Source organism: Drosophila yakuba, chromosome 3R, assembly GCF_016746365.2.
Source record: "Drosophila yakuba strain Tai18E2 chromosome 3R, Prin_Dyak_Tai18E2_2.1, whole genome shotgun sequence".
Lineage (NCBI taxonomy): Eukaryota > Metazoa > Arthropoda > Insecta > Diptera > Drosophilidae > Drosophila > Drosophila yakuba.
The window spans coordinates 16,826,520-16,845,303 of NC_052530.2; the positions used below are offsets into that span (position 1 = coordinate 16,826,520).

Consider the following 18,784-nt stretch of genomic DNA (forward strand, 5'->3'; position numbering starts at 1 on the left):
GCGTAAAAATGGCAACAATTTGATTTTGTCAGATTTTCCAAGGGGAAAAGGACCCACTCACAGCCACAGACACACGGGGCGGATACTTGACGGCAATGGGAATAGGAATGGGACTGGAAATAGGAATGGGGAGTATCGTAGCTGAGGCACGTAAGCATCTCGGGATGGTCGAGCAACCCCGAAACGCATGTTTTATGCAATATAACCTCCCGCTCCACCAACCACCCACCCACCAGCAACTCCTCCTGCTTCGAATTGCACGCGCTGAGCTCCCAAGTTGCTAATTTAAGTGTAATAATCCTCAAAGCCAAGGAAACGTGAGCCAATTTATATGCAAGCATTAGGGTAAGTATTGCCATGGCCGAGGGGGGAGTGGAGGGTGTGGCGAGGGGGAAAGCTGAGATATGGCAGCAGGTCCATTTACCTGATGGCCAGATTTGTACTAAATTACTGGGAACTAGTTCGGTGAGTAGATAGACTGTTGTAATGCTCTCGATATATATAGATCATGCACTCCTTATCATTTTAAAGAGTTTGTACTACTACCAATATTTAGTTCTATGATCGAATACTAATATAATTCTTAATAAACCTTAGTTTTACCAGAGTTCTACAGCTCACTGGGCGACGCGATGGATGGAAGCCTAGTTCTAGAGCCCAGCACTAATGCTGAACCTTCAGCTCTATTGGCCATCTATAGTACATATCCCTGGGCTCTGGCTAATAATTCTGGAATGCCGACAAACCCGCAGACAATTGTTTGTTGAGGGAGCCCTTGTTTTAGCCCATTCCCTCCACCGAAAATTATGATGCAAACAACCACAACAAACAGACCTCCCCCCACTAGCATCTCTCCACCGCCGAAAATGTACGTGTCCGTTGTTAAAATAAATTTAATATTGATTCAGCTTTTGTAATGAGAAACGCGACAGCATCAAAAGTCCACTTAAAACCCACGGCCTAGTTGCAAACCATAATGCTCTAATGGAGACTGGGGCCCAAAAGCCCGGGGATGTTGGGGATGTTGTCCCGGGTTACCCCGCTGTCAAATGTTGCTGTTGTTGCACTTTAGCTGCCCTAAATTAAAAAGCATTTAAATTATGCTGATGACCAGAGAGAAACAGAGAATAATCGGCAGTGGAAGGGCAGGAAGGGGAGTCCTTTTTCCACGCCGTGGTATATCCTCCCATCACATCACGCTGGGCTAGCCAGCAAATGCCGCCCATTTCATACTTGTTATCCCTAACATGGGGCCATTTCATTATAATGCTTGTGGGTCCATCGGCAGACACCAAAAGCACTTTACACGTTTCAGCCGGCCCCTTCATTAAGTTTGGCATAGGCATATATAGCATAAATGATAAACAAGGATGCGAAGGTTGGGCGGGGCGGAAGGAATTACAATAGAGTACTTAAATTGCACGTGCGGGGCGCTTAAAATTTTTGAAAAATTTTTACCACTTTATTACAGTGCGTGGAAGAGTTAAATACCAGTTCTGAATAAGCGTTTGAAGTGTCGAAGCAGGATATTTGCAAAACTCAGAGTTACATAGCACATTCCTTTAAGCAGTAATCTTTTGGTCAGTCAAAAAAGTAATAATTTTTGAATAGTATAGCTTGCGCAATTGCTACTTATTCTGAGGAACTGAAAACTTTTCGTTTCACAAAACCATTCTCACTCCACTATAAGGAAAATAAACAAACCAACGATTTTCACCAACATTTCAATATTTACGTTTGCTATATTCGGTATAATTTGGCTAAAAATGGTCAGAAAGCGAAAAGAATTACAGTTTACAGATAATTACTCACGCAAAAAAACGGAAAAAGGATTTTACGCAAAAATTTCAATATTTACGATTGGTATTTTCGATATAATTTGGCTGAAAATTGTCAGAAGGCGAGAAAAATTACAGTTTTTTACTCCAAATTACCAATACTGACCAACAAAATCATTTTTTGACCGACTTTGTTAAAATATTTTTTGGCCATTTTTTCGCTTTTTTTGTAAGGGGTAACATCATCAAAATTTTCAAAAAATGGGAAAAAATAATAGTTTTTTTTTGAAAACACAATTCGATTGGAAATTTAATTACGAACTCAACGAGGTATGGCATTCCATATTTGGACCACTATTTCGAATCCTGTGATAAAAATACTGATAGTTATTTACGCAAAAAACCTGCAAAAACATATAATTTTTTTTAAAAACACAGCTCGGTTGGAAATTGCTTGCTTTTCGAGCAGCTCATTAGGCTAAAGCAAAAGTCCTGTTTTGTGGACTTGACAAAGGTCGACCAACTGAAAGGACATCAAATCTAAGACTGACGCATTTATTTTTCACTTTTGCATAAAGTAAATTTTAATATTTGGACCGCCTGCAGAGTCACCCGAAATGGAGGTAAAGGGTTCACAGAACAAACTATCGTCCTTTTGGCCACTCCTTAGCTGTTGTGACTTCTATTTTTGATAAGGCTCGGCAGGTGAGGATTGCCACCTCCTCCACGCTTTTTACCCAACTCTTGGTCGACATTGAAATGGAAATCTGCCCAAAGTTCCAGAATGCAATTAATTTCAATGCCAAAACTCATTAATATCCAGCGAGGAAGGACACTCGAACGGTCCAGAGTCCTTGGCAGCTACCTTTTTGTACGTTAGCCCTTTTGCTATTTACCTTGGTTAATAATAAAGCAGCCAAAGGCGCGCCTTGTTTTATTTTCGCCCACAAAGATGAAAACAAACTCAAACTTGTTGCTCGCCCTGAGCTTTTCATATAAAAAATTCCGCCTCTACCTTTTTATTTACCCCGTTTCCTCGGATTTCTCTTTTTTTTTTGCTGCCTTCTTTGAGGCAATGATTTATGGCCAAAGGCCAGAAAAGGTCCTGGCCGGGAAATGAAGTTCAAGGCATCGTAAGTAGTTTCGGAAACGTTGAGGAAACGCCGAAACTCCAAAAACGCTGCTGGAAACTGTACAAACTCATTCTATCCTGTGGCACTCGTCCTGACACTCGTCCTGGAACTCGTCCTGGCACTCGTCCTGGCACTCCGCTGCTCGTTACCTTGCTCAAATTGAAAGGCTCACTCGGGGCTCTCGCGAAAGGATTTGCCGGAGATCTGGAGTCCCTCTTAGGCAGTTGTAAAAAGTTTCATTGTTGTCCCGGGATTTGGGCAAACAAAATTAAGCAGTTTGCAAGTTTTTAATTAAAAAAGGAAAAGGACGAGCGACGTGTGCCTTAAGCGGCTAAGATGCGGGCCGCCCTTTAGGCCAAAAGGTGGGGACGAGATCTCTTTAAGAATGAAACTCCATTATATGGTTAGTGGATTCATTTATAATTTTTTCCAAGCCTGGGGAATATTTAGAATAAGGATTAAATTTTAATCTTAACCAAGTTTAACCCGGCTAATTGTGTTTTCCAGTCTTTATTCACTCTCTTCTTGTTAAATTTGAAGTATATGTATAAATGATAGATGGCTTTTAAGGTAATTTCGCTAATTCAAGCATTGAGCAACTCCAAGGAACATATATGTATACCATATATCTAAAATAGATGCTGTTAACGGCTCTATGACATCCAGACAAGAGTAGAGGATCCCCACCTGTAGGTCGCGTATATGGGCACAAATTGCGTGGCCGTTGGCAGGAAATTTGTATAATCTCCCAACAAATTGGCGAAGACACGCAATCCGCCGAATGCGAATCCGAATCGCCAGTCAGGCCAATCGAGCGACTCGAGCTGAGTGTTAAGCCACAACTTGATGAGATGCAAATGGATTTGCGAGATAAAGAGCAGACTGCGACTGGCTGAGTGAAAGAGTGGAAGAGGCAGAGGAGGATCGTGGACCAGTTCGCAGACTGGTGACTGGTGACTGGTGACTGGAACGCAGTCCAAACCCAGACCAAGAGCCAGCTCCAGACGTGGGCCCAGTCCACGCCGTCTTATTATTAACTGTATAATGTAATGTGTAGGCAGGAAATTGATTTATTATCAGCGTCGGTTAATTTTTTCTCATTTTATGAATTAAGCAACTCCACAGCGGGCAGCATAGATCTCGCAACTATTCCTCGCAGGAAAAACAACGGCGAAAAATAAATCACAAATTAAGTTGTTGGCTCCCACAGTTAACCAGGCCGAAAGAAAAGGCAGTGGAGCTGCATCCCAAAGTAAATGAAATAAAGCCAAACAGAAAAACGCCCGTCATCCGAAGATAAGGCCAGCTTGTTCGGGTGACAAACTCCACACCACAGGAGGATGACTTCCAGCAGGATCCGAGATGGAGCAGGGAGTCATCCCGTCACAGTCACTTAATAATTTATCGCGCCTACTTTGTGTGTGCGTTTCTGTCCCATTCACCTGATACCCTAGCCAGAGGTTAAACGAACGTCACGCATAGCCAGAATTGCTTATTAAATAATAACAAGCCAAAAAAGAAACTCACGGTACATCCTTTTATCCAAATTAATGTGTGCTTACATTACATTAGATTCAATGAGAAAGTTATGTCAATTTAATACGAAATTATATTACATCGTAGACCTGCGACGTCAGACAACGTAATCAACTTAATATATTTCAATATTGCGATATAAACATGGAGGTTTTGTTATTAAAAGCAATCTTAATTTAAGAGAATCCCGACTTCGACTAGAATACACTCGATTATTCCCCGTCTTGTTTATATTATCTTTGTATCTTAATGTTTTCTGTTCGTCGTCGGCTGAGATATCTGGGATTTTTTCTGCTAGGTAGGCGCCTTGCCAAGTTACCAAGTTGCCGAGTTGTGCAAAAAGGAATATTTGTGTAGGCCCAGACGAAAAAGACAAATCAAATAAGAGCCGAAAATAAGTGAGATAACGCCGAACAACTATATTAAAAAAGGAATTAAAATACACGCTCTTCTTATCTTAAGTGGATGCTTTAAACGTTATAAGACACTCATTTCTGCTGGTTTAAGCCTCTAATATCATTTCAAATATTCCAACTCCTGATCGAGACAATTGTCATCTGTCTTGGCCATAAAATCGAGCCCACTCAACTTTCGGTTTCTGATCGATATTGTTCGTTGTTTGTGTGATTGCTGTTGCCATTGTTACGATTCGGACGGAAGTCCATCGAGTCAGTGGAGCCGTGACAAGTTTCCAATTGCATTTCATCAAAGTTTCGTCAATTTTCGGGTTCAGCAGCAAATTGCTATTAAATTGCCACACAATTGCGAATGCCATAAATCGAATGGAATTGTAACGAATCCAATCGAATCGAATCGAAACTGAAGTGGAGTTCCCTCTACTCCAGGTCCGATTCCATAACCATAACCATGTCCATGTCTATGGACCCGACCAACTCCCACTCCCACTCCCGCGGAGCTGAAATTTAATGGCCTGGTTTTCCGCTTGGTTAACTCAATTTGCGTGGCTTCTTTCAATTAGGTTTCCGCTGTCTGCTTTGTTGGCTGTTGGCTGCAAAGCTCATTTCACTTAAATATAAAATTCGTTATTTGTTTATTTGTCGCCAATAGAGGAGACGGGGGTTCCGTTCAAAGAGTTTTTATGTATTTTCCGTTGAACTCGTAAAATATAAATGTTGAGCAGTTTCAGTTTCCATTTGTCTGCCGCAAATGAGTTCGACGACAGTTTTTGGTAGAGTTGTGCGGGAGGCTCGGCAGGTGCTCGTTGACCCAACCCGTTTTCGCCCACAAACCGATCCCATTTGCACCTGGGTGGCTCCATCGAAAGGTAAACCGAAGCCAAAACAACTGCTAATCGATAATGAAGCGCTGATGAATCAATTAAATGGCATTTCGGCCACACAAAACCTCTCCGTGTGCAGTCATTTATCACACGCCCCACAAAGAAGTTGCCATTCAATGCAGCAAAAGTCATTAAAGTCCTACATCTCCTTAGCCTCGTGCCACATGCGCCTCATGGACGAGGAAGCTGGCCCAAGACGATAAACGCGAAATTATTTCAAGCAAATAATGCAAGTTTAATGTGACATCCGACGGCGACAGGAGACTCGCCAGGAGAAGGACCCAGTCCAAGTCCCGACAAGCGAATGAAAGCAGAGGAGATGGCCAAGTTAGTTGAGATGACAGGGGAACTTGAATGCTCTTACATACGCGATTATCCAAAGAATAAGGAAACATGGGATCTTTCCAATGTACAAAAATATTATATCTATATATTTCAAAGATAAAGAAATTAAGAAAAGTTTTAACTACTTCATAATGTTTTGTCATAAAGTATGGACACATTACTTTCAATGAAGTGGCATTAGCCTGCACCCCTTTCATCCTAAGCTCCCCAATAAACCAGGCTTTACCCTACCTTTCCAAAGGAGGATTCCTGATACCTGCTGGCAGTTTCCAGTCCCCCTCTTGTCCAGTTTGATGTGACAGCCGATGGTCCCCTCCATTCCCTTTGACTGCTTCAAGAGGGGAACTCGTGAGTCCCATCTCCACAGCCCTGACACACACCAAATGACGCATTATTGAACTGTCAATGGAAGTGACAAAGGGTTAACAGTGTCACCAAGGAGGGTTACCCATTTATTTCAGTCGCCCGGCTTTTCTCGCTTTAACATAATAATGCTGGTTGGTTGCTTTTCCGATCTCATTGGAATAGGGTTGATGACAAACTAGCGTTACAGAAATATCTTTGACTATGCTAGAAGTAATAACTATTGCTATTAAGAATGATTAAAACCAATAGAGAGACTGAAATGGATTTAAAAAAATCGAACTAGGAAAACTAGTAAAACTAACCACATCGTGTTCCTAGTGTCCAGACCACAATTTCAGGATATGTTACAGGTCCTACCCTCGGGAATTCCCAAATTGTATGATGGACAGAGTTGAGTTGCACAAGTTTGGACTTCATCTATTCACTTTTTCTTTCACTATCACTATCTGTGTGCGAAAAGTTTCCTCAGAAACTTTGCCTAATCTCAAGGCCCCGAGGCGAGCGAACATCTCGAGCTGGCATATTTATGGGATGAGCCGAGAGGCGTCTCACCTTGCCTTCCTGACCTGGGCTTGGTCTGGCCTGGCCGGGGCTTGTGGCCCTGGTTTTGGCCCGGGTTTTGGCCTGGTCGACCATCAGTGGGTCAGTGTCATCATGCGAGCCGCACTGCTGAGCATCAAATGGCCGTTGGCCAATAAAGCCCAACACTTGGCCAGGGTGTGGGGATGTCTCGACTGGTGACCAGGTCTCTCTCCGCATCATCTTTTGGGTCGGGCTCTGAATCCGAGTTCGAAACGAATATGAAGCTGCGAATGAGCCTGAAATTCTGAAGTCGGAGGTGGGGAAGATGGAGGTGCTCACGTCACTTTTCTTGTTTGATAAGGATCCGCAATCGAGAACGAAGACAGGGCGAAGGCGTACGCTCGAATATATTGGAATTTTATTATGCATGACAGCTCCAAAAAAACAAAAAGGAGAAACAACAATGGACACTCCCCCCCACAACAACAACGGCAACAAGAAGGAGCGGCTGGGTCAGTGTCGGTCTCCCGGTCTCCAGAAGAACCCCTTCCCCTTCCCTTCCCTTCCCTTCCCTTCCCTTCCCTTCCCTTCCCCGAACCCCGGCGACTTAACCCTCTGCTTACCTGTTTGACAGCGGGTTGCCTCCGATTCCTCCGATGCCTCTGACTCCTCCGTCTCCTTCGATTGGAATAACCAAAATGCTTAGCCATGTGAGAAGAGATTGCGTTATTCATATTTTAATTTTACTTGTTTAAGGCCTCCTCATCATTTTCCACTCATTTCTGTTCGGCTTTGATTATTTTTTGTGTTTGGAGAACGATTCTTGAATATCGATAAGGTGCAAAGGCGGAACGGCTGCTTTGTTGTTGGATGGTGGATGGTGTGGCATTGGTTCTTGTTCTGCATGTTTTGTGCATGATTATGTAACATTTTTTCGTGGCTGACCCGTCCAACCTCGTTCCTCGAAGGGAAACATCGATTTATATTTTGACAAATGATTTACCAATGAGTTGACAGTTTTATTCGGCTTATTACAGCCTTCCTTTTTTTATGGAAACGGTTAATAAAAGAAACAACGAGGAGGGAACATGTATTTAATTAATTAAGTCGCGTCAAGATACAAAATCCGAATGGCGATAAAGGAGCCAATAACGAAAAACATTAAGCCTCGTTGGGGATAAAAAGTGCATGATAAAAAGTGACTAATGATGAGTTGGCAACTGAAAAACTGTATTTGAATATAGCCACAAATGAAATCCTCTTAAACACAAAGCATTGAATTTCTAATGGAATCAGTTACCTCTGCTAATCGGTATATCAATAATGGAAATTGCAACTCAACAAAAGCGGAAAATGTCAACATTTTAGATGAATGAAATCACTAAAGCGGGAATATGCCATTCATAGATTTTTTTTAGCAAATTACTCTTCATTTAGCGGCTGACAAAGGCAAATATTAAATTAGTGCACAAATGGTGAAATGCAATAAAAGGAGGTTTTAAGCCAGAAAGTGCCAGTTGAGCGGAGATCGTTATTGCAGCTAGTTGTAGCAAACACAACTGGGAATTTATTCAATAACTAAAATATAAACTAAAGTGAAATGTCGACCACCTTCACCATCAATGGGCAGCCGTACACGGGTATGAAACCACACTAGGCATACGATCTTTCTTACCAATAAACCCCTTTCTGTGCCAGTTAACCTCACCGACCTCCCACCGGACATAACTCTGAACACCTTCATCCGGGAGCACGCCCAGCTGACGGCCACGAAGTTCATGTGCCTGGAGGGAGGATGTGGAGCTTGTGTTTGCGCAGTGAGCGATGGGAAGAGCACCTGGACAGTGAACTCGGTGGGTCAAAGGGCAGCCAGATCATTCCAGCTCTAACCATGCACCTCTCCCATCGATTTTCAGTGCCTCAAGCTGCTGAATACCTGTGCCCAGCTGGAGATCATTACCTGCGAGGGACTGGGCAACCATCAAAGTGGCTACCATCCGATTCAGAAGCGGCTGGCCAAGATGAACGGCACCCAGTGCGGCTTCTGCTCGCCGGGATTCGTGATGAACATGTACGGGCTGATGGAGCAGCATGGCGGCAGAGTGACCATGGAGGAGGTGGAGAACTCCTTTGGTGGAAACATTTGTCGCTGCACTGGATATCGGCCCATTCTGGATGCCATGAAGTCCTTTGCGGTGGACAGCACTATTGATGCTACCCAAGTGATCCTTGATATTGAGGATGTTAACATGAAGGCCCGAAACTGTCCAAAGACGGGAAAAGCGTGTAGGCGTACATGTCGGCAATCCAAACTAATCTTCGAGGATGGATCCCAGTGGTACTGGCCAAGCAGCCTGGCGGAAGTATTTGAGGCCCTGGAAAATGTGGGAAACTCGGATGAGTTCATGCTGGTTGGAGGAAACACGGCTCATGGTGTTTATAGGAGATCCCCCGACATAAAGCACTTCATTGATGTGAATGGAGTGGAGGATTTGCATCATTACAGCTCAGACAAAGATAAACTAACATTGGGGGCTAACCTTAGCCTCACTGAAACCATGGAAATAATACGAAGTACTTCCAAGCAATCAGGATTTGAGTACCTCGATGTCCTGTGGCACCACATCGACCTAGTTGCCAATGTTCCGGTTCGAAATGTGAGTAAATTGATATTTTTCTAAGCCAGTTTAATAATTTAAGTTTCAGTCGGGCACTTTGGCAGGCAATATCTGTACCAAAAAGGAGCATCCCGAGTTTCCATCAGATATATTCATATCCTTCGAGGCTCTGGATGTCAAGGTGATAGCCATGAAAGGCATCGATGACGAACAAGAAATGACTTTGGAGGAGTTTTTGGGTGATCAGGACAGAAAAATGTTGCTCAAGGCATTCATTCTGCCCAGCTATCCCAAGGACAAGTATATTTACGACTCCTTCAAGGTAACATTAGTTGGAAAATGTAAAATATCTTCAATTTATCAAACTATGTACTTCCTTAGATCATGCCACGTGCTCAAAATGCCCATGCATATGTGAATGCAGGATTTCTTCTGGAATTGGATGGCAACTCCAAGGTGAAATCTGCCAGAATCTGCTTTGGTGGAATTCGACCGGACTTCATTCATGCCACAGACATCGAGCAGTTGATGGTGGGTCACAGTCCCTACGAATCCAATTTGGTGGAACAAACATTCAGCAAGCTGGAGGATATGTTCAAGCCGGATGAAGTTCTTCCCGATGCCAGTCCCGCCTACCGTTCCAAGTTGGCCTGCGGACTGCTCTACAAGTTCCTCCTGAAACACGCCCCCGATGCGGAGGTCAGTGGAAAGTTCAAGAGTGGCGGTCAGCTGCTCCAGCGGCCACTCTCCTCCGGCTTGCAGCTCTTCACGACCCAGAAACAGACCTACCCCGTGACACAGGCCGTGCAGAAGCTGGAGGGCATGATCCAGTGCTCCGGAGAGGCCACCTACATGAACGATGTGCTGACCACTTCCAACTCCGTCTACTGCGCCTTTGTGGGCGCCACAAAGGTGGGAGCCACCATCGACCAAATCGATGCCTCGGAAGCTCTACAACATCCAGGCGTGGTGGCCTTTTACACTGCGAAGGACATTCCCGGAACGAATACTTTCTGTGAGCCCAGCTTTGGCTACGAAGCCGAGGAGATCTTCTGCTCGGGATTGGTGCGCCACTCGGAGCAGCCAGTGGGTGTAATCGTGGCTCTTACTGCTGACCAAGCCCAAAGGGCCACTAAGTTGGTCAAGATTAGCTACAGCAATCCCAGTTCTGGCTTCAAGTTGATGCCGAGTCTGAAGGATGTGTTCTCCTCCGAAACTCCAGATGCATCTCGCATTATACCCTTGGTCATATCGAAGTTAAAGGAAGTAAAGTTTTCTGACAAACCGGAGTTGGAAGTGAGGGGCATCTTCGAGATGGGCCTGCAGTATCACTTCACCATGGAGCCGCAGACCACGATTATTGTTCCCTTTGAAGATGGCCTCAAGGTCTTCTCGGCTACCCAGTGGATTGACCAGACTCAATCAGTGATTGCTCATACCCTGCAGATGAAGGCCAAGGATGTGCAACTAGAGGTAACACAAATTATTTAATAATTTTGTTTGAATTATTTGAGCAATTTCGTTACAGGTTCGCAGATTGGGGGGTGGCTATGGCTGCAAAATATCCCGAGGAAACCAGGTAGCCTGTGCAGCCGCCTTGGCTGCTCATAAGCTGAATCGTCCCGTTCGCTTTGTCCAATCCCTGGAGTCCATGATGGACTGCAATGGCAAGCGGTGGGCCTGTCGCTCCGAGTATCAGTGTCACGTGAAGACCAGTGGCAGGATTGTCGGGCTGTCCAACGAATTCTACGAGGACGCTGGCTGGAACACGAACGAGAGTCCTGTGCAAGGACACTCCACGTTCACAGCAGCCAACTGCTACGAATTCACCGATAGTAACTTCAAGCTGAGTGGCCATGCAGTTCTTACGGATGCCCCCAGTTCCACTTGGTGTCGTGCTCCAGGATCGGTGGAGGGCATAGCTATGATGGAGAACATCATCGAGCACGTGGCTTTTGAGATCCAGAAGGACCCAGCAGAAGTGCGACTAGCAAACATTAGCAAGAAAAGCAAGATGGCCACCCTCCTTCCGGAGTTCCTCAAGACTAGGGAGTACTACTCCCGGCGGAAGGAGATCGAGGTATTCAACGCCAACAACCGATGGAAAAAAAGGGGCTTGGGTCTCTCCTTGATGAACTTTCCCGTCATCTACATAGGGCAGTTTCCGGCAACGGTGACTATCTACCACGTGGATGGCACTGTTGTGGTTACCCATGGGGGCATAGAAATGGGTCAGGGTGAGTAAGGGAGCTACTTACCATAGTATATGGATTTTAACTGATTATAACTTGTAATCCTTATAGGTATGAATACGAAGATAGCTCAAGTGGCGGCGTATACTCTGGGAATTGATTTGAGCTACGTGAAAGTGGAGTCCTCAACCACCATCAATGGAGCGAACTCCATGGTCACCGGCTACGCCATCGGAAGTGAGAGTGTCTGCTACGCAGTCCGTAAGATCTGCGAGACGCTCAATGCCCGGCTGAAGCCAGTGAGGAAGGCCAAGGCCACCTGGGTGGAGACCGTGGAGGCGGCCAATGCCCAGCTGATCAATCTCATAGCCTCGGATCACTACAAGACCGGCGACATGCAGAACTACCAGGTGCTGGGACTGGCCCTTTCCGAGGTGGAGATGGATGTTCTGACCGGCAACATTCTGATCAGGCGGGTGGACATCCTAGAGGATGCCGGCGAGAGCCTGAGTCCCTGGATAGATGTCGGCCAGGTGGAGGGTGCCTTCGTCATGGGCCTGGGCTACTGGCTCAGCGAACTGCTCATCTACGAGGGCGACAATGGTCGCCTTTTGACCAACCGCACGTGGAACTACAAGCCGCTGGGTGCCAAGGACATTCCCATCGACTTCCGCGTGGAACTGGTCCACAATCCGCGACCAAGCAGTGCGGGTTTCATGGGCTCCAAGGCCACCGGAGAGCCACCTTGCTGCTTGGCTGTCAGCGTTATATTTGCACTGCAACAGGCTCTGCAATCTGCGCGCCAGGATGCAGGACTTCCTCGGGAGTGGCTTCGCTTGGGGGCACCTACGACTCCGGAGACTCTGCTGCTTAATGCCGGACACCAGGTTTCGGAATTCAAGTTGAAATAATGGCAATTATTTCATGTTTTCATGCGAGTATTATATATGCACATATTTTAATCAAAAAATTAACATTTTACGACATATACATATGTATTTATACCCAATTGAAAATCTATTACATACTTTTATACCATTTTGCTTTGCTCTTAATTAACATAATTAAATTTTATTCAAGAAAACTTTTTTCTCACTGCATTATATCATTCAAAGCTCGATATTCTAGTTTTTGCTTCAAGTTTTTTAACATGCAAAGCTTTCGAAATGATTTATTTATTTTGAAAGCTCTATATTCCGAATGCGAGAGAAAAAATAAATATTTTTTGCCGGCCGGCTAACTCATTCTCTTCATGTTTATCGCGGCACTCTCTTTTATTTTTAGTGTACACGTGATTCGCTTTTCTCCTTTATTACAGTTTTTATGGCGCTCGTCGCGTAATGAAAGCAAATTTGAGAGTCTATTTGGAATATTCATTATAACACAATAGCGTGCAAAATATTTAATACGTACCTAGTCCAATTATCCGCATATGATATTAAAATGCAATTACAGTTTAAACAAAGGCCTTTTTGTTGATAGAGTAGTTTTGTGACTCAGCGTTATTTGCATTTTTTCATTCGCAATCTTTTGATACCCTCGGAGTTTTATTTTATGAGTGAGAACAATAAATAAATCGGTCTTCTGTACAAAAATCTTCTCTTGTTCGAAATGTATAGCATGTTTTTAAGCAATATTGTAAACAGAAATACAGGGTATCTAATGCGTGGTGCTTGTGCCAAACCTATGTTTTTCTCTATTTATACAAACATCGAAAATTTGCCGACGAATTGAGGGCGCAGCAACAAGCAAATTCGGCGGCACCAGTTTTTAGATTTTTGCAGTCGAGTCGAGGAGCCAAAGCAACCAGTCCACAATCTGCAATTAACGTCGATCGCCGAGCTCGAAAAGCCACTCAAAACGTTGTTGCCTCTCACGGAGTGTGTCGAAACTAACTTTTGTTTGTTTATTATTTGAGGCAGTCGAGAAAATCGCAATCTAAAAACGGAGGAGCCTACGCGAGCCCCAATGTTTTGATCAGTCGAACAGCGACACTCGCAGCAAGCGGACTAAAAAGTGAGCAGCAAGTGGAAAATAATGGAAATTCTCAGCTAATTGAATTATTTATAGAAAATACTTCGGCAGCTGACATTTAAGTGTTTGCTACCCCGTTTTTGCTGGAAATCACAAATATCAGAATGACTACGAAGTTCTCAATCAATGGGTTGCCCTATGCAGGTGAGCAATCGCTAAGTACGAGTATCAAGGTGGGCATCGATTATGGGCCAGAAATCAGTTCACAGCAATACTTTCAACTAAAGTGCTTGGTAATCGTTACTTATCAGCCAACTATAACTATCATTAACTGTAAAGTTACATATGTACATACATAAGTATCCAGAATGCTTGAATTATTATCTCCAAATGAGGGTGCTTACTTTTGAACGATGCAACGCCTCTAGCTTCGGAGCAGGTGTATCATTAGCTTCTCCCATTCTCAAAATGGAGGGGCTGTGAAATACGAATAACGTTAATCGGAATTACATACACAAGCATCTAATAAACAAATCAGAGTGCAAATCGGAGGCCCATTGTTTGATGTTTTTTGCTCTCACAAGCTCACATTCAGGTTTTTGTAATTAAATATACGCATTTGAATATACGATTCAACTCTCCTCCCCCTCGCGTTGTACTCCACAGTGAATCTAACCAACCTCCCGCCGGACATTACCCTGAACACCTTCATCCGGGAGCATGCCCAACTCACGGCCACCAAGTTCATGTGCCAGGAGGGAGGATGTGGCGCCTGCATCTGCGTGGTGCGCGATGGGAAGCGCAGCTGGGCAGTCAATTCGGTTGGAGCACACTTACTGCATTACTTACCCCATCGATCGCTAATGAATTACCTCTCCTCAGTGCCTCACTCTGCTGAACACCTGTTCGCAGCTGGAGATCGTGACCGCCGAGGGATTGGGCAATCAGCGCACCGGCTACAATCCCATCCAGAAGCGACTGGCCAAGATGAATGGCACTCAGTGCGGCTTCTGCTCGCCGGGATTCGTGATGAACATGTACGGGTTGATGGAGCAGAATGAAGGCAAGGTCAGCATGGCGGAGGTGGAGAACTCCTTTGGTGGGAACATCTGCCGTTGCACAGGATATCGTCCCATTCTGGATGCCATGAAGTCCTTTGCGGTGGACAGCAACATAGCGATTCCCGCCGAGTGCGGTGACATTGAGGATCTGAAGCCCCGGAACTGCCCAAAGACCGGACAAGCCTGCAGTGGCAGCTGCCTTCCGTCCACTTTGGTCTACGAGGATGGGGTTCAGTGGCACTGGCCCAAGAATCTGGGCGAACTGGTCGAGGCCCTGGACAAGGTGAAGGATTCGGAGGAGTTCATGCTGGTGGCTGGCAACACGGCTCATGGCGTCTACCGAAGATCGACGGATATCAAGCACTTCATCGATGTGCACGGAGTGGAGGAACTGCATCAGCACAGCAATGAGGGACAGCAATTGAAGCTGGGAGCTAATCTCAGCCTCACCCAGACCATGGAAATCATTCGGACTACTTCCAAGCAACCGGGATTTGAGTACTTGGATGTTCTGTGGAACCACATTGATTTGATTGCCAATGTTCCAGTGCGAAACGTAAGTAGATTTGTTTTGATTGTAACTTAATTTATAACTTTATTTTCTTATTTTAACAGTCTGGAACTTTGGCTGGCAACATTTCGATTAAGAAACAAAACCCCGAGTTTCCTTCGGACATCTTCATATCCTTTGAGGCCCTGAATGTCAAGGTGGTAGCTTTGAAAACCGCTGCTGAGGAGAAGGAAATGACCCTCTCCGAATATCTAAGCACAAATGATAGGAAGCTGGTGCTCAAGGCTTTCGTTCTTCCTGCCTACCCGAAGGACAAATACATTTACGACTCCTATAAGGTTCAATACTTAAGTACACTTTCGTTTACATTTCCTAATACTTGAACCTTTACAGATCATGCCTCGTGCCCAAAATGCCCATGCCTATGTCAACGCCGCTTTTCTCCTAGAATTGGAAGCCGATAGCAAGGTCAAGTCTGCTCGAATTTGCTTCGGTGGAATCCGTCCAGGTTTCACCCATGCCTTAGTTATTGAGAAACTGCTGGTGGGACAGAATCCCTATGAATCCAATCTGGTGGAGCAGACCTTCACACGACTGGCGGACCTGATTAAGCCGGATGAAGTGCTGCCGGATGCCAGTCCCGCCTACCGCTCCAAGTTGGCCTGCGGACTGCTCTACAAGTTCCTCCTGAAACACGCACCCCAAGCGAATGTTTCCGAGAAATTCCGAAGCGGAGGAAATATCCTGCAGCGGCCACTTTCCTCTGGATTGCAGGTGTTCCAGACCCAGGCCAAGAACTATCCCGTGACTCAAGCGGTGGAAAAAGTCGAGGGCATGATCCAGTGCTCTGGAGAAGCCACCTACATGAATGATGTGCTGACCACTTCCAATGCGCTCCACTGCGCTTTCGTGGGCGCCACCAAAGTGGGGGCCACCATAGATGCAATCGACGCCTCCGAAGCCCTCAAGCAACCTGGAGTGGTCGCCTTCTACAGTGCCAAGGACATTCCCGGCACGAATACCTTCTGTGAGCCCAGTTTTGGCTTCGAGGTGGAGGAGATCTTCTGCTCAGGATTGGTGCGCCACTCGGAGCAGCCAGTGGGTGTAATCGTTGCCTTAACTGCGGACCAGGCTCAAAGAGCCTCGAAGCTGGTGAGGATCAGCTACAGCAATCCCAGCTCCGACTTCAAGCTGCTGCCGAGCTTAGGAGATGTATTCGCATCTCCAACTCCGGACTCCTCTCGCATAGTGCCAGTATCGAAGTCAAAATCGAAGATCAAGTTTTCGGAGCAGCCGGACAAAGATGTGAGGGGCATCTTCGAGATGGGTCTGCAGTATCACTTCACCATGGAGCCCCAGACAACTGTGGCCATTCCCTTTGAGGATGGTCTCAAGATCTTTTCGGCCACCCAGTGGATGGATCACACCCAGGCTGTGATTGCCCATATGCTGCAGGTGAAGGCCAAGGATGTTCAGCTACAGGTATGTGTAAAGCCCGTATTATTAACGCATTTATTTAATTCCTAATTTGTTTAATTCAGGTTCGTAGATTGGGCGGTGGCTATGGATCAAAGATAACCCGAGGCAATCAGGTGGCCTGCGCAGCCTCACTGGTTGCCTACAAGCTGAATCGTCCCGTTCGCTTCGTCCAATCCCTGGAGTCCATGATGGACTGCAATGGTAAGCGGTGGGCTTGTCGCTCCGACTACCACTGTCACATCAAGGACAATGGCAAGATTGTGGGCTTGACGAATGATTTCTACGAGGATGCTGGCTGGAGTCCCAATGAGAGTCCCATTGAGCATCATTCGACATTCACGGCCACCAATTGTTATGATTTAAGCGGCGACAACTTCAAAAACAACGGAAATGCTGTGCTAACAGACGCCCCCAGTTCCACTTGGTGTCGTGCCCCGGGATCGGTGGAGGGCATTGCCATGATGGAGAACATCATCGAGCACGTTGCCTTCGAGGTCCAGAAAGATCCGGCTGAAGTTCGCCTGGCAAACATTGCGGCGGGTAACAAGATATCCGAGCTGCTTCCCCAGTTCCTTGAGTCCAGGGAATACGCCCAGCGAAAACAAGAAATTGAGACCCATAATGCCAGCAATCGCTGGACGAAACGAGGTCTTGGACTGGCGGTAATGGACTATCCCATTTTCTATTTTGGTCAGTACCCGGCTACGGTGGCCATCTATCATGTGGATGGCACTGTTGTGGTTACCCATGGAGGCATCGAAATGGGACAGGGTGAGTAATCAGCCCCCTTAAGATATCATTTCATTGATAACATATTGATTTTCCTATAGGTATGAACACTAAGGTGGCGCAGGTGGCTGCCTTCACCCTGGGCATCGATTTGAGCTTCATCAAGGTGGAGTCCTCCGACACCATCAATGGAGCCAATTCGATGGTCACCGGAGGAGCAGTTGGCAGTGAAAGTCTCTGCTTTGCAGTTCGCAAGGCCTGCGAGACTTTGAACAGTCGTTTGGAGCCGGTGAGGAAGAAGGATGCCAGTTGGATTGAGACACTTGGAGCTGCCTATGGCAAGTCCATCAACCTGATTGCCTCTGATCACTACAAGGAGGGCGATATGCAGAACTATCATGTCTACGGTCTGGCCCTCACCGAAGTAGAGTTGGATGTCTTAACCGGAAACAGTCAGATCAAGCGCGTGGACATCCTGGAGGATGCCGGAGAGAGTCTGAGTCCCTACATAGACATCGGACAGATTGAGGGTGCCTTTGTCATGTGCCTGGGCTACTGGATGAGTGAGCAGCTGGTGTACGATCGGGAAACAGGTCGCCTGCTCACCAACCGCACCTGGAACTACAAGCCGCCAGGTGCCAAGGACATTCCCATTGATTTTCGCGTTGAGCTGATTCAGAAACCCAATCCCACTGGGGCGGGATTCATGCGGTCGAAGGCCACTGGAGAACCACCCTGCTGTTTGGCTGTCAGTGTGGTCTTCGCCCTGCGACAGGCCCTGGACTCAGCCCGCCAGGATGCGGGACTTCCGCGGGAGTGGGTGCGTCTCGGTGCTCCCACCACTCCGGAAACTCTGGTGGTCAATGCGGGACATGAGGCGGCCAGTTTTAGGCTTAAGTAAATGTATGGTTTTGGGAATTTTCTGCACCGTTTTATATAATATTGTTATATCTTCATACATATTTTTAGAATACTTTGCTTTTGGTTGCATTGTTATAATCAATTACAATCGCAAATCTGCGAGTTTATGCAAGAGCTTAGTACGATTATCAGTCAAACGTGACATTCACAACTCTGTTTGGCCCATTCATATAATATTTTATCACGAAACGATAACATGTTTGAAATTCTGGAAGTAATCATATTAAAAACCAAAACAAAGTTGAATATAGTTTTTGTGGAATTTGTATTATAAAACTTTCAATAAAGTGTAAAGCATCAGCAAAAACGAAGTAAGTGG

At 45.7% G+C, this 18,784-nt stretch overlaps 2 protein-coding genes across 2 annotated transcripts; both read left to right on the forward strand.

Moving 5' to 3' along the window:
- The first annotated feature begins 8,461 nt into the window (after window positions 1-8,461).
- On the forward strand, window positions 8,462-13,806 carry LOC6537155 (xanthine dehydrogenase). The gene is made up of 7 exons (XM_002097680.4): window positions 8,462-8,620; window positions 8,679-8,833; window positions 8,897-9,637; window positions 9,687-9,920; window positions 9,980-11,071; window positions 11,127-11,835; window positions 11,902-13,806. Exons 1-7 carry the CDS (start codon window positions 8,581-8,583, stop codon window positions 12,699-12,701), a joined length of 3,771 nt encoding a protein of 1,256 aa, XP_002097716.1. The 5' UTR covers window positions 8,462-8,580; the 3' UTR covers window positions 12,702-13,806.
- A 54-nt stretch (window positions 13,807-13,860) lies between these two features.
- LOC6537156 (abscisic-aldehyde oxidase) lies at window positions 13,861-18,776 on the forward strand. Its single transcript, XM_002097681.4, has 7 exons — window positions 13,861-13,968; window positions 14,431-14,585; window positions 14,647-15,381; window positions 15,441-15,674; window positions 15,730-16,818; window positions 16,878-17,586; window positions 17,646-18,776. Exons 1-7 carry the CDS (start codon window positions 13,929-13,931, stop codon window positions 18,443-18,445), a joined length of 3,762 nt encoding a protein of 1,253 aa, XP_002097717.1. The 5' UTR covers window positions 13,861-13,928; the 3' UTR covers window positions 18,446-18,776.
- The last annotated feature ends 8 nt before the right edge of the window (window positions 18,777-18,784 follow it).